The 14259-nt window shown below is 52.0% G+C and overlaps 1 protein-coding gene across 1 annotated transcript in view; it reads left to right on the plus strand.

The window, feature by feature from the left end:
• The window catches only part of cdx1b (caudal type homeobox 1 b), a 59989-nt gene extending 45945 nt beyond the window's left edge, over window positions 1-14044 (plus strand). Inside the window, exons 2-3 of the mRNA XM_038793489.1 lie at window positions 7734-7882; window positions 13685-14044. Coding sequence (XP_038649417.1) covers window positions 7734-7882; window positions 13685-13891 — 356 coding nt within the window. The 3' untranslated portion in view covers window positions 13892-14044. The remainder of the gene's footprint in view (window positions 1-7733; window positions 7883-13684) is intronic.
• Window positions 14045-14259: the final 215 nt, after the last annotated feature.

A 14259-nucleotide genomic window follows, 5' to 3' on the forward strand; every position in this document is an offset into this window, starting at 1 on the left:
CCCAGTGAGACTCCTGCCGTGTTTCAAAAACCTTCTTTGAACCTCCAGCAGTAATTGGACAGTGAAAGGCGATATTTAAGCAGCGCTCACAATGGCGTTTTTGCTTATATGCACCTAGCTGAAGTTTGGTGGGAGCATTGGGTTAAATTCTAGCCACCCAGGTGGCCTCCTGCCAGCAGGCCAATTCATTATCAATCAGCTCCTTACTAATCCCCTGGGCAGGTGCACGTCTTGAGTAAAATGGCGACTTGCTGTATTCATGGCCTAAACTAGCTGGTATTTCAGCGATGCCCCCCCCCCCCCCCCCCCAAGTGTTTCCAGCTGTGCTAGTCCACATGATAGACAGACAGATTAAATCCTGGTCCTGTGTTAACGGGAGTCAGGAAGCAACAACATGAACTGGTATCATCGATCCGGCTACGAATGACGGAACGTTAGCTGACAAACTACTGGGGCCTTCTCTAATCTAAACAATGAACAGGCAGATTGTAAAGGGTCAGAGGGAACAGGAGTGGTGACGACCAGCAGGGGCAGTAATCTCTGGGGTAAAATCTCTGAAATTAAAAGCCTTACATTTCCAGAGCCCATTGTAACCAATGAAGCAGTTTATTAAGTGTAGGCACTGTAATAGCACAGGAAATGCAGCAGTCAATTTGCAGCCAGCAGCTCCCACATTCAGCAATGTGATAATGACCAGACAATCCGGGTTCGTGCTGTCAGTGACACCTCGCTCGAGTCTCCTGAATCACAGGGCCAGGTGCGATCCAGCAGCTCCATCTCTAAGGAGCCAGTCCCGCCGGCGAGTTCAGCTGCCCACTGCTGAAAACATTTCAAAGTGTGGGCTAACCCGGGAGGATCTTCCAAGGCCCAAAGAAATGACTCAGGGTGGGTGAATCCTGGTCTGGATCACACACAAATAGCCGACGAGAAATATCCCGCCAAACTCGACCAATAGGAAATTTTGGGCGTGATCCACCGGCCGCGTTGCGCCCGAACGGCAGCGTGGCATGGCTGGTCGATAATGGGAGATCCTTCTTCCGGAATCTACTCGGCTCGCCACGCTTTGCGAGACCCAATGCAGTCCTGCAAGGGGTCGCGATCTGAATCCTGCTCATTGTGGACGGGATCACTGTCTGGCAAATCTGCATATTAGAGCGACAGAGCTAGTCTCACTCTAATAAATACTCACCTGATCTACCGGGGCCGTGGGATCTGACCCCTTAGCCTCGGAGAGCTCGGGTCTTCCTGGTCCCCCTAAATGGGGACCTGGGGTAACGGCACTTGGTGGGTAGCTGTCTCCCAGGGGATCGAAAGCACCCAGGTGGTTGCTCTCTGGGCCGGGTGGCACCCTGACAATGTCACCTGGGTGCTAGCCTGGCAGTACCAAGGTACTGGGCTTGCATTTCCCCCCATGGTGGAGTGCCCTGCTGTATGAGGTGTAATGTGGTGGCCCTGAGGACCCCTTTATATGTGGGATGGGGCTTTGGGAGGGTTGTTTGGGGGTCACGTCGGGGGGGGGGGGGGGGGTTGAGAGATCGGGCCGCTATTTATTAACGGCAACCCGATCTCTTCCTGCACTGACAGGTTCCAGTGAATGGAGCTCCTCAGTGAAGCAAATGGGACTACGTGCGGCCATGGAGGGGGGGTCCCCATTGAAGTCCCAAATTGCAACAAAGTCCCGTTAGATAGCGTGGTGTTTCTCAGCACTGCGAGCACCAGGAAACACCCGGCTAAACGCACTCGGCGCGGGACCCTGTTGCAATTTCGTTCGATCGCGTCCAACATTTCCAATATTTTTCAGACTAATAGGAGGGGCATACCTAGGGGGCTGGATTCTCCACCCCGCCGCATTTCTATTTCACCCTGGCGGCGGGATGCTCAGTTACGCTGGCCGGTCAGTGGAGCTTCCCATTGTGGGGCAGCCCCACGCCGTCGGGAAACCCCCGGGCGCCGGCAAAATGGAGAATCCCGCCGGCGGAGAATCCTGCCCAAGGTTCTTAATACTTGTATTGAAAGCAGTTGAGAAAAGGTTCACCCGGTTGGTTGCTGGGGTGGGTGGGGGAAAGCTTAAGCAAGTTGGGGCCGACACTCATTGGAGGTTAGAAGAAGCAGAGGCCACCTTATGGAAACATTTAAGGGTCGGAGTGGGTTTGACAGGCAGGGTGCCGAGAGGATTCATTGAATTTAAGAATTTATAGATTCATGGATTCATAGAATTTAGAGTGCTGAAGGAGGCCATTCGGCCCATCGAGTCTGCACCGCCTCTTGGAAAGAGCACCCTACCCAAGGTCAACACCTCCACCCTATCCCCATAACCCAGTAACCCAACCCAACACTAAGGGCAATTTTGGACACTATGGGCAATTTATCCCGGCCAATCCACCTAACCTGCACACCTTTGGACTGTGGGAGGAAACCGGAGCACCCGGAGGAAACCCACGCACACACGGGGAGGATGTGCAGACTCCGCACAGACAGTGACCCAAGCCGGAATCGAACCTGGGACCCTGGAGCTGTGAAGCAATTGTGCTAACCACTATGCTACCGTGCTGCCCCTTGCAATGGAATCAAAGAGGACTGGAGCGCAGCTTAAAAATAAGGGGTCCACCCATTTAAGACGGCGATGAGGAGGAATTTAATTTCAGAGGATGGTTAGTGTTTGGGATTCTATTCCCCTCTAAGAAGAGGAGGCTGGGTCGCTGAGTGTATTGAAGTTGGACAGATCTTTTTTTTTTTAATAATTTTTATTGAAATTTTTACAAAATATAAACATCTCAACTCTATTAACAAAACAACCGCGGTAACACCCCAAGAACAATACCCACCCAACTTCAAAAGCAACTACAAACAAAAGAAAAAAACAAAAGAACGCCCAAACAACAAAAGGGAAAGAGATAACACCCGCCACATCCCACAGACCCACGTACACAGTTCTCCCTCCCACCGATCCTAACCCCCCCCCCCCCCCGGGTTGCTGCTGCCGCCGGCCTATTTCCCTAACGTTCCGCCAGGAAGTCCAGGAAAGGCTGCCACCGCCTAAAGAACCCTTGTACTGATCCCCTCAGGGCAAATTTCACCTTCTCCAATTTAATGAACCCTGCCATATCATTGATCCAGGCCTCCACGCTTGGGGGCCTCGCATCCTCCCATTGGAGCAAGATCCTCCGCCGGGCTACTAGGGACGCAAAGGCCAGAACACTGGCCTCTTTCACCTCCTGCACTTCCGGCTCCACTGCAACCCCAAAAATTGCGAGTCCCCAGCCTGGCTTGACCCTGGATCCCACCACCCTCGACACCGTCCTTGCTACCCCCTTCCAAAACTCCCCCAGCGCTGGGCACGCCCAAAACATATGGGCATGGTTCACTGGGCTCCCCGAGCACCTAGCACACCTGTCCTCACCCCCGAAAAACCTACTCATCCTCGTCCCAGTCATGTGGGCCCTATGCAGCACCTTGAACTGTATGAGGCTGAGCCTCGCTCAGGAAGAGGAGAAATTCACTCTCTCCAGGGAATCCGCCCACGTCCCCTCCTCAATCTCCTCACCCAGCTCCTCTTCCCATTTACCCTTCAGTTCCTCCACCGAGGCCTCGTCTACCTCCTGCATTACCCGGTATATGTCCGATATCCTCCCTCCTCCAACCCACACCCCCGAGAGCAACCAATCCCGCACCCCTCGTGGGGGCAGCAAGGGGAACCCCTCCACCTGCTGCCTGGCAAACGCCCTCACTTGCATGTACCTAAGCATGTTCCCCGGGGGGAGCCCAAACTTCCCCTCTAACTCCCCCAAGCTCGCGAACCTCCCCTCCACAAACAGGCCCCTCAACCTCCTAAGTTGGACAGATCTTTGATTGACAAGGGAGTCAAGGGTTATCGGAGGCAGACAGGAAATTGGAGTTAAGTTCAGAATCAGATCAGCCTTGATCTTATTGAATAGCAGAGGAAGCTCGAGGGATCGGGTGGTGGGCCCCTGCTCCCGGTTCTTTGCTTTCCTTCGTAATGTATTTTTTCCACTGGATCTGTGCGCGCAGCAGTGTCCCGGGGGCTGATCCTCAATTTAAGGAGAGTCCAGGGCAGTCCTGCTGGATTGAGGACTGTAACCCAAGCTGGAATTATCACCAGTCAAGCAGGAAATGCTGGTCTTTAGGTAGAGTTTGAGGCCTGTCGGGAACGTTCTGATTTGAAGGCGACGCGGGGTTGGGGCCTGGCAGAGGGGAAGAAGAAAGATTTTTTTATTTTTCACAGCCAAATGCTGTGATCTGGAATGTCCTGCCTGAAAAGGCGATGGAGTCAGACACAATTAGTAGCTTTCGAAAGAAGCTTGGCTAAGTACTTGAAGGGGGAATGGGTTACAGGGGCAAAGGGGACAAGGGGCCAGCACAGGCATGGTGGGCCAAATGGCCTCTTCCTGTGCTGAATAGGATGGTATGTTGTTCCTTCTTGTTCTGCCCAGATCAAAAAGAGTGAGGTATAAGCAAAAGGACATGCTACTAGAGGTGATACATCGCACACTTCACTCCAATGCTGCTTTGGGGCAGTCACATTATGGAGTTAACTCCAGTCAGCAGACTCAGAAGCTGTATCGCTTAACCAACATAGTGACTCACACTGGTTGCCTGTGGTTTGCCTGATGCCAGACAGCCATACTTTCCACTGGTTACTGAGATGCTGGGATACTATTAGCCAACTCCACCCTCACCACTTGCACGCGAGCTTGGGGGGGGGGGGGGGGGGGGCTGTTTATTTTTGTATTGCTTTCAACAACAAAAACACACGGAAAATATCGCGCCTTTATCATCCGGTGATATCCGGAGCAGGAAAACATGAGGAGGGACGGGGAACCGACCCGTCAGGATCTAACCTGTGGTCTGGGGCAGACACTGCAGTGCAACGCTGAGGGAGCTCCGGCCTGGCTGCCTGATGATCTCTGTGCTCCCGGACCGTACAGCCTGCGCTGTCAGACCAATGGTGACTTCTAATCCCACCACTGGGATTTTGTCGCTGTGTTTGAAAATAAATCTGGAGATAGAAACACCCAACTGGTTCGCAAATGGCCCTTAAGGAAGCAAACCTGCTGCCCTTGCCCAGGCTGGTCTATATGTGACTCCAGGACCCACACCAATGTAGCTGACTCTCATCCCCCCCTTTGGCCCAGCCAGACATTCGCTTTGTACGAAACCCGCTCTCAGTGATTAAAGAAGGCCCATCACCCCTTCTCAGGGTGACCAGGGATGGGGTAATAAATGCCAGCCTCAGCGATGATAACAACATCCCCCACCCCTCCCAGTCTATAGATGTCTGTCCTAGGTCGCTAGCACTGTTGCCTCACGGGGCTGAGGTCCCAGGTTCGATCCCGGCTCTGGGTCACTGTCCGTGTGGAGTTTGCACATTCTCCCCGTGTCTGCGTGGGTCTCATCCCCACAACCCATAAATGCGCAGGGTAGGTGGATTGGCCACGCTAAATTGCCCCTTAATTGGAAAACAACCAGAATTGAACACTTTAAATGAAAAACAAAATTAGAAGTATGTCCTCTCAGGTGGGTGTATAAGGTCCCAGTCCCACAGCCCCTATCTTGAAGAAGAGAAAGGGAGTTCCTCCTGGTCTCCAGGCCTATATTTATCCCTCAGCCAACATCACTAACTGAGAAGATGCAGCCATTCTTGCAGTGTTGTATGAGGGCTCTTGCTGCACACAATTTGGTTGCTGTGCTTCTGACTTTATAAGTGACTGTACCTCACCGACTGGAAAGGACGCTGGGATGTCCAGAGAGTGTGGAGGATGATGCAGAAATGCAAAATCTCTCTTTCTGTCCAAAATCAATGTTGTCCGGCAGAAATTGCTGGAAAGCATTCCGCTGGACTGCAATTCACCTGCTCCCCCCCCCCCCCCCCCCCCCCCCCAACCCCCTTTACCCTTGTGTGTTTTTTTGGCAGGGGGCATGCAAAATAAGGCATCTGCCCAGCCCACCACTTTCCTTCCCACCCCTGAGCTGACTGCCAAAGTCAACAGCCCACCCACAAAAAATAATCAAGGGTCAATTCCCGGTCAGGGAATGACACTTTATAGGGCAGCACGGTAACACAAGTGGTTAGCACTGAGGCTTCACAGCGCCAGGGTCCCAGGTTCGATTCCCGGCTGCGTCACTGTCTGTGCGGAGTCTGCACGTTCTCCCCGTGTCTGCGTGGGTTTCCTTCGGGTGCTCCGGTTTCCTCCCACAGTTCAAAGACGTGCAGGTTAGGTGGATTGGCCGTGCTAAATTGCCCTCAGTGACCAAAAGGGTTAGGTGGGGTTATTGAGTTACGGGGATAGGGTGGAAGTGAGGGCTTAAGTGGGTCGGTGCAGACTCAATGGGCTGAATGGCCTCCTTCAGCACTGTATGTTCTATGTAATTGAGCTTGTTAACAAGGCGATTGACCCTGAGAATTTGCTGCCTATGCCACACCATAGTTGACATGGGTAGTCGGGTGCGAGCAGGCTGGCTGCTTTTGTACAAACCTTTCAAAAGGGCGGTAAGGAAGTGGGGTTGTTATCTACAGGGATTCCCTTTGCATACCGTCCCTTTTTCCCTCCCTGCCTGCTCCGTTACACACACATCAGCACCTCCATCCCCACCCGAAACTGCCCAAACGCTCCCTGCCCAAAACCCCAAACTTATCTTGCTCCAGGATCTATGGTCCTTCCTCTTGGGCCTGTTGCAGTCTTGGCTGTGCTCACGAGTGCACGCTTGGCACTGCCTTGACCTCTGGAGCCACTGGCCGTTTTGATTACACTTACAGCCATTTAGCCTGCCCGCAGCGTGTTATGGCTACGGGGCGGTCTAGCATGGAACGAGCCAGCCTTATGCGGCATTGCTCCTGGAGGTGAGGGTGGGGACTGCAGCCCTCCGTCTCCCCATAATATGCTGCCCTTCGTTCTCTGAGAAAATATATCATATACAATCACATAATGTGTGTATATTAACTTAACAAAAATCTAGCGCCATTCAGGAATGGCAAGGACCAAAAAACACTTGCATATTTTTCATCTATTTTAATCACCGACGCAATAAAACGTTAAAGTTCACATTTGCACGGTGCGTGAATGTGAATATTGGCATCACATAAGAATATAAAGGGCAGGAGGATGCTGTGTGGCCCCTTCAACCTGCTCCACCATTCAATACGATGCCGGCTCATCGCGGACATCAACTCCAATTTCCCAAACGATCTCCGATTCCCTTAAAATCCAAAATCTAACAATTAAAGATACAACAGCCACTGTGTTACTGAATTCTAAAGACCAATGACAGAATCTATTGCGTATTATTATTTACCAATCAGGAATTAATTGGGTAAGGATATTGAAGGTTCTGGAACAATTAATATATGGGGAGTTGAGATACAGATCAGCAAACATCTCAGCAAAGACGGAACAGGCTGAATGGCTTCCTCCTATCCCCTGTATCCCTAAATGTCTTTAACCACATCCGAATTTCCAATTAAGCACACGTGGCTGGGCCTTGGGCTAACGTATGGGACAGTGTTGACCTTTTTTTTTGTTCTTATTGTACCCAATTATTTTTTTCCAATTCAGGGGTAATTTAGCGGCACTTACATGTCACATCTTTGGGTTGTGGCACGGGGAGAATGTGCAAACTCCACACGGACAGTGACCCAGAGCTGGGATTGAATTCTTGTGCGTTCAAGGCCACATTTGCCTCATTTAATAAATCGGATTATTCCTCTTGTCGCTCAGCAGGCAAAACCAGAACGAAAGACAAGTACCGGGTGGTGTACACTGATCATCAAAGGATGGAGTTAGAGAAGGAATTTCACTACAGCAGATATATCACCATTCGCAGGAAGTCCGAATTGGCAATCACATTAGGGTTGTCTGAACGACAGGTGGGTGTGCCTCGTTTATGTGTAAGAACAACTTAGAGGGCAATGCGGTGGCGCAGTGGTTAGCACTGGTGCCTCACGGCGCCGAGGTCCCAGGTTCGATCCCGGCTCTGGGTCACTGTCCGTGTGGAGTTTGCACATTCTCCCCATGTTTGCGTGGGTTTTGCCCCACAAACCAAAGATGTGCAGGGTAGGGGGATTGAACACGCTAAATTGCCCCTTAATTAGAAAAAAATGAATTGGGCACTCTAAATTTATATTTAAAAATATAATAACGTAGATTGAAACAAACTATTGCCATCGGGTCCCTGTCAGTGACGTGCTGAGACATAGAAGCCAAGTAGGTCACAGGGTTGATCCGAAGTCTGTGCTCGGCGAGTACAGGAAGTAACCTCAGTTGGTCTGGTCCAGGTTGGGAGCAATTCAGCCAGGGACTATTTAGGGTGGCACGGTAGCACAATAGTTAGCACAGTGACTTCACAGCGCCAGGGTCCCAGGTTCGATTCCTGGCTTGGGTCACTGTCTGTGCGGAGTCTGCACGTTCCCCCTGTACCTGTGTGGGTTTCCTCCGGGTGCTCCGGTTTCCTCCCAGAAGTCCAGAAATATGTGCTTGTTAGGTGAATTGGACATTCTGAATTCTCTCTTTGTGTACCTGAACAGGCGCCGGAATGTGGCGACTAGGGGATTTTCACAGTAACTTCATTGCAGTGTTAATGTGAGCCTACTTGTGACACTGATAAAGATTAATATGCAAAAAATGTGTGGTGTGTGTGCGTTTATCTTTGTCGGTATCTGCAACATGTGCATGTGTCTGTGATTGTTGGTCTATGCATGTCTAGTATCCATGTGATTATTTGGGGCTGTGTGTGTTGTTCTAAGATCAATAACTTTTAAATAGAGGTGAATTTCCCCTTGACTGACAGAAAGAATTGCAGGACAAGAGTTCACGTTTTAAGAGTTTTTTTTTTTAAATAATTTTTATTGAAAATTTTTTTTTTACATGAAAGTATTTACCCCAACTAACTATAGAATATTACAAAATGTTCCCTCTGAACAAATTTCCCCCCCCCGCCCGAACTCGCGCGCGCGTTGTCCCTCCCCCCCTCCCCCTCCCCAAAAACAAACAAAGCAACAATCAACATCAAACATGAACTGCGAACAAATTTGCCCGCATTACAACCGTAAATAACCCACCACACCCGTTGTTGCCACCCCCCCCCTCCCCCCCCCCCCCCCCCCCCCCCCCGGGTTGCTGCTGCTGCGACCTCTGTACCCTATCTTTGAGCCAAAAAGTCGAGGAAAGGCTGCCACCGCCTGAAGAACCCTTGTACCGACCCTCTCAGGGCGAATTTGACCCTTTCCAACTGAATAAAGCTTGCCATGTCATTAATCCAAGTTTCCACGCTTGGAGGCCTCGCGTCCTTCCACTGTATTAGTATCCTTCTTCACGCAACTAGGGACGCAAAGGCCAGTACTCCGGCCTCTCTCGCCTCCTGTACCCCCGGCTCCACCCCAACCCCAAAGATCGCTAGTCCCCATCCTGGTTTGACCCTGGATCCCACCACCCTCGACACCGTCCTTGCCACCCCCTTCCAGAACTCCTCCAGTGCCGGACATGCCCAAACATATGGACATGGTTCGCTGGACTTCCCGAACACCTGACACATCTGTCCTCACCCCCAAAGAACCGACTCATCCTTGTCCCCGTCATATGGGCTCTATGTAGCACCTTAAATTGAATGAGGCTAAGCCTCGCACACGAGGAGGAAGAATTAACCCTCTCCAGGGCATCAGCCCATGTCCCATCCTCTATCTGCTCTCCCAGCTCCCCCTCCCACTTGGCTTTCAGCTCCTCTACTGATGCCTCCTCCGCCTCCTGCATTACTTTGTATATGTCCGATATCCTCCCCCCTCCGACCCAGACCCCCGAGAGCACCCTATCGCTCGCCCCCCTACTGGGGAGCAAGGGAAACCCTTCCACCTGGCGTCTAGCAAATGCCTTCACCTGCAAATGTCTAAACATGTTTCCCGGGGGGAGCCCGAATTTCTCCTCCAGCTCTCTCAGGCTCGCAAACCTCCCATCTACAAACAGATCCTTCAGCTGCCTGATGCCCACCCTGTGCCAGCTCTGGAATCCCCCGTCCATGTTCCCCGGGATGAATCTATGGTTCCCTCTTAACGGTGCCTCCATCAGACCTCCCACTTCCCCCCTGTGTCGCCTCCACTGCCCCCAGATCTTGAGGGTGGCCGCCACCACCGGGCTCGTGGTGTACCTCGTGGGAGGGAGCGGCCATGGCGCCGTTACTAGGGCCCCCAGGCTTATGTTGCCACAGGACGCCCTCTCCATTCGTTTCCAAGCTGCCCCCTCCCCTTCCATCATCCACTTGCGCACCATCGATACATTAGCCGCCCAGTAATACCCCGAAAGGTTGGGTAATGCCAGCCCTCCACTCTCCCTACTCCGCTCCAAGAAGACCCTCCTCACCCTTGGGGTGCCGTGCGCCCACACGTAGCTCATGATGCTGCTCGTCACCTTTTTGAAGAAGGCCCTAGGGATGAAGATGGGCAAGCACTGAAATAAAAACAAAAACCTCGGGAGGACCGTCATTTTAACGGACTGCACTCTGCCCGCCAGCGACAGCGGCACCATGTCCCACCTTTTAAATTCCTCCTCCATCTGTTCCACCAGCCTGGAGAAGTTCAACTTGTGGAGAGTCCCCCAGTTCCTTGCCACCTGCACCCCTAAATATCTAAAACTCTTTCCTGCTCTCTTCAACGGGAGTCTCCCGATTCCCTCTTCCTGGTCCCCTGGGTGTATCACAAATACCTCACTCTTACCCAAGTTTAGCTTGTACCCCGAAAAGTCCCCGAATTCTGCTAGCAGTTCCATCACCTCCGGCATTCCCCCTTCTGGGTCTGCCACGTATAGCAGCAGGTCGACCGCGTATAGCGATACCCGGTGCTCCTCCCCGCCCCTTGTCAGCCCTCTCCACCCCCCTGAGCCCCTCAATGCCATCGCCAACGGTTCAATTGCCAGTGCGAAGAGCAGGGGGGACAAGGGGCACCCCTGTCTGGTCCCCCGGTGGAGCCCAAAATACTCCGATCTCCTACCATTTGTCACTACACTTGCCGTCGGGGCCGAATAGAGCAGCTTCACCCATTTAATAAATCCCTCCCCAAATCCAAACCGTTCCAGCGTCTCCCACAGGTACTTCCACTCCACCCTATCAAATGCTTTCTCCGCGTCCAATGCCACCACTATCTCCGCCTCCCCCTCCACTGCCGGCATCATGATGACGTTTAGCAGTCTCCGCACGTTCGTATTAAGCTGCCGCCCTTTCACAAAACCCGTCTGGTCCTCGTGTATCACCCCTGGCACACAATCCTCTATCCTGGTAGCCAGGATCTTTGCCAGCAGCTTGGCGTCCACATTCAGGAGCGAGATAGGCCTATATGACCCACACTGCACGGGGTCCTTGTCTCGCTTCAAGATCAGAGAGATCAGTGCCTGCGACATTGTCGGGGGCAGAGCCCCCCCCTCCCATGCCTCGTTGAAGGCTCGCACCAGCACAGGGCCCACCAAATCCGCGTATTTTTTGTAAAATTCCACCGGGAACCCGTCTGGCCCCGGCGCCTTCCCCGACTGCATATGCCCAATCCCCTTGACTAGCTCCTCTAACCCTATCTGCGCCCCCAGCCCCTCTACCAGCTCCTCTTGAACCTTGGGGAACCTCAGTTTGTTCAAGAAGCCCTCCATCACCCCTCCCCTCGTCGGCGGCTCTGACCGATACAGCTCCTTACAGAAGTCTCTGAAAACCCCATTTACTTCTGGCCCCTTCTGCACTACGTTCCCACCCCTCTCCCTCACTCCCCCAATTTCTCTAGCCGCATCCCGCTTGCGGAGCTGATGCGCCAACATCCTACTCGCCTTCTCCCCATACTCATACATCGCGCCCTGCGCCCTTCTCCACTGTGTCTCCGCCTTTCTGGTGGTCAACAGGTCAAACTTAGCCTGCAAACTGCGCCGTTCCCCCAACAGCCCCTCCTCTGGTGCCTCCGCATATTTCCTATCCACGTCCAGAAGCTCCCCCACCAGCCTCTCCCTCTCCTGTCTCTCCCTCCTTTCCCTATGTGCCCGTATGGAGATCAGCTCCCCCCGGATCACCGCCTTCAGGGCCTCCCATACCATCCCTACCTGCTCGTTTTAAGAGTTTTAATATAACAACAAACTTAAAATCAACAAGGATCAAACATTATTTAACAGGCAACTAATAAAGCAAACCAAAGAAAAATTACTTTTGCATTTACTAATTGACTGACTGGAATGCACACTTCTGGCTGAATGGTAACAGTACAGTATTGGGGTACTCCCAGCATCTAGCCGGCTCACTTCTTGCTGCCGTACCAGACTGAATCTTCTAATATCCTTTTAAAATTGTTCCACTCAAAGTCAGTGTGCCATAGCAGACTTCCACCAGCCATGTTCATGTTGACTCCATGTTCCTTGAATCTCAAAGTCCCACCCGTACCCCTGTTCCATTGCTTTTGAGCATAAGACCAACTTTTATAATAATAACAATTGTTCTTATTGTCACAAGTAGGCTTACATTAACACTGCAATGAAGTTACTGTGAAAAGTCCTTAGTCGCCACATTCTGGTGCCTGTTCGAGTACACAGAGAGAGAATTCAGATTACCTAACAAGCACGTCTTTCAGGACTTGCGGGAGGAAACCGGAGCACCCGGAGGAAACCCACGCAGACACGGGGAGAACGTGCAGACTCCGCATAGACAGTGACCCAAGCTGGGAATCGAACCCGGGTCCCTGGCACTGTGAAACAACAGTGCTAATCACTGCGCTACCATGCTGTTTACTTGTTGAGACAAAAAACATTTCATCCTGCTCTTCGCCATGGTATCTGCTGACACTCTCACAGCAGTAAATCCTCTGTCCCTCTGTGCCAGATAGCAGCTAAACTGTTAGTGATTTTCAATCGGTTTGGGTTTCTTTCCCCGGGCGTTATGAATGCGAGGTTCTATAAGATGGCTATCTTTAAATTTAAGGTAAACAGGATGTCCTGGAATGTGGGTGGGCGTGGCTGTGTGAGTTGACCCCAATGCTTCCCTGACAACAGGGGCCAGGTCAAACCCAACTGAAAGTCAGGTTCAACATCTGGACACAAAGAGCGAAACATCTGGCTTTCTTAATTGTAGACTCGCAGACTCTCAGAACCAGTCAGATCGAAGGTGGTGGGGAAAGAGAGCCCACAGCAGGTTCTGTATCTTACCCCCTGATAAACAATGCAGACATTTTTTTCAGAATCATAGCATTTACAGTGCAGAAGGAGGCCATTCAGCCCATCGAGTCTGCACCGGCTCTTGGAAAGAGCACCCTACCCAAGGTCAACACCTCCCCCTATCCCAATAACCCAGTAACCCCACCCAACACTAAGGGCAATTTTGGACACTAAGGCCAATTCAGCATGGCCAATCCACCTGACCTGCACATCTTTGGACTGTGGGAGGAAACCGGAGCACCCGGAGGAAACCCACGCAGACACGGGGAGAACGTGCAGACTCTGCACAGACAGTGACCCAAACCGGGAATCGAATCTGGGACCCTGGAGCTGTGAAGCAATTGTGCTAACCACTATGCTACCATGCTGCCCTTTAGTTCTAGCCCTCACCTCACTCACTTTAAGTTCAGCAATAGAGTAAGAAGTAATTGTGTCTGGATATTTCAGCTTGGAATGCTGGAGAATGTTTTGATGCAGATTGCATATTCTCTTCCCTCGCTCTGTCACAGGTGAAGATCTGGTTCCAGAACAGACGGGCCAAAGAGAGGAAGATAAACAAGAAGAAGCAGCAGCAGCAGTCACAGCAGGCCAGCACGACAACACCGACTCCGCCAGGTCCCGGGGCTCCGCCAGCCATCGGTTTAGTTAGCAGCAGCAGTAACCTTGTAGTCTCTCAGTCCATCCCACTGACAATCAAAGAGGAATACTTGTCCTAACCCAACTCTTTGACCTATCTCCCCTGGGAAACGGGCCTACTCTATTCTGGATCCGGCTAGGCCGTGGCTTGAGCAAAGCCGAGATTCGCTTTCCACACAAAGAGGCCGCCATCTTTGTTTTTTGGGAGGTGACGTCATTTGACACTCGGGAAGACCACCTCCATTCACCCTCCCTCGTCACCCAGGGAAGGCACGGGGGTGGGGGGGGGGGGGGGGGGGGGGGGGGGGGTGGGGGTGGAAGGAATAGGTTGGGCACATTGGGATCGAGACTCGAACTCTGACCTTTGCTTTGCCGTGAATGACAGTTCATTGAGAAACCATGATTGCAGACTAGGGGAAACAGAACTAAACACAGAAATGGAGGAACT

This window comes from Scyliorhinus canicula, chromosome 4, assembly GCF_902713615.1.
Source record: "Scyliorhinus canicula chromosome 4, sScyCan1.1, whole genome shotgun sequence".
Taxonomy (NCBI): Eukaryota; Metazoa; Chordata; class Chondrichthyes; order Carcharhiniformes; family Scyliorhinidae; genus Scyliorhinus; species Scyliorhinus canicula.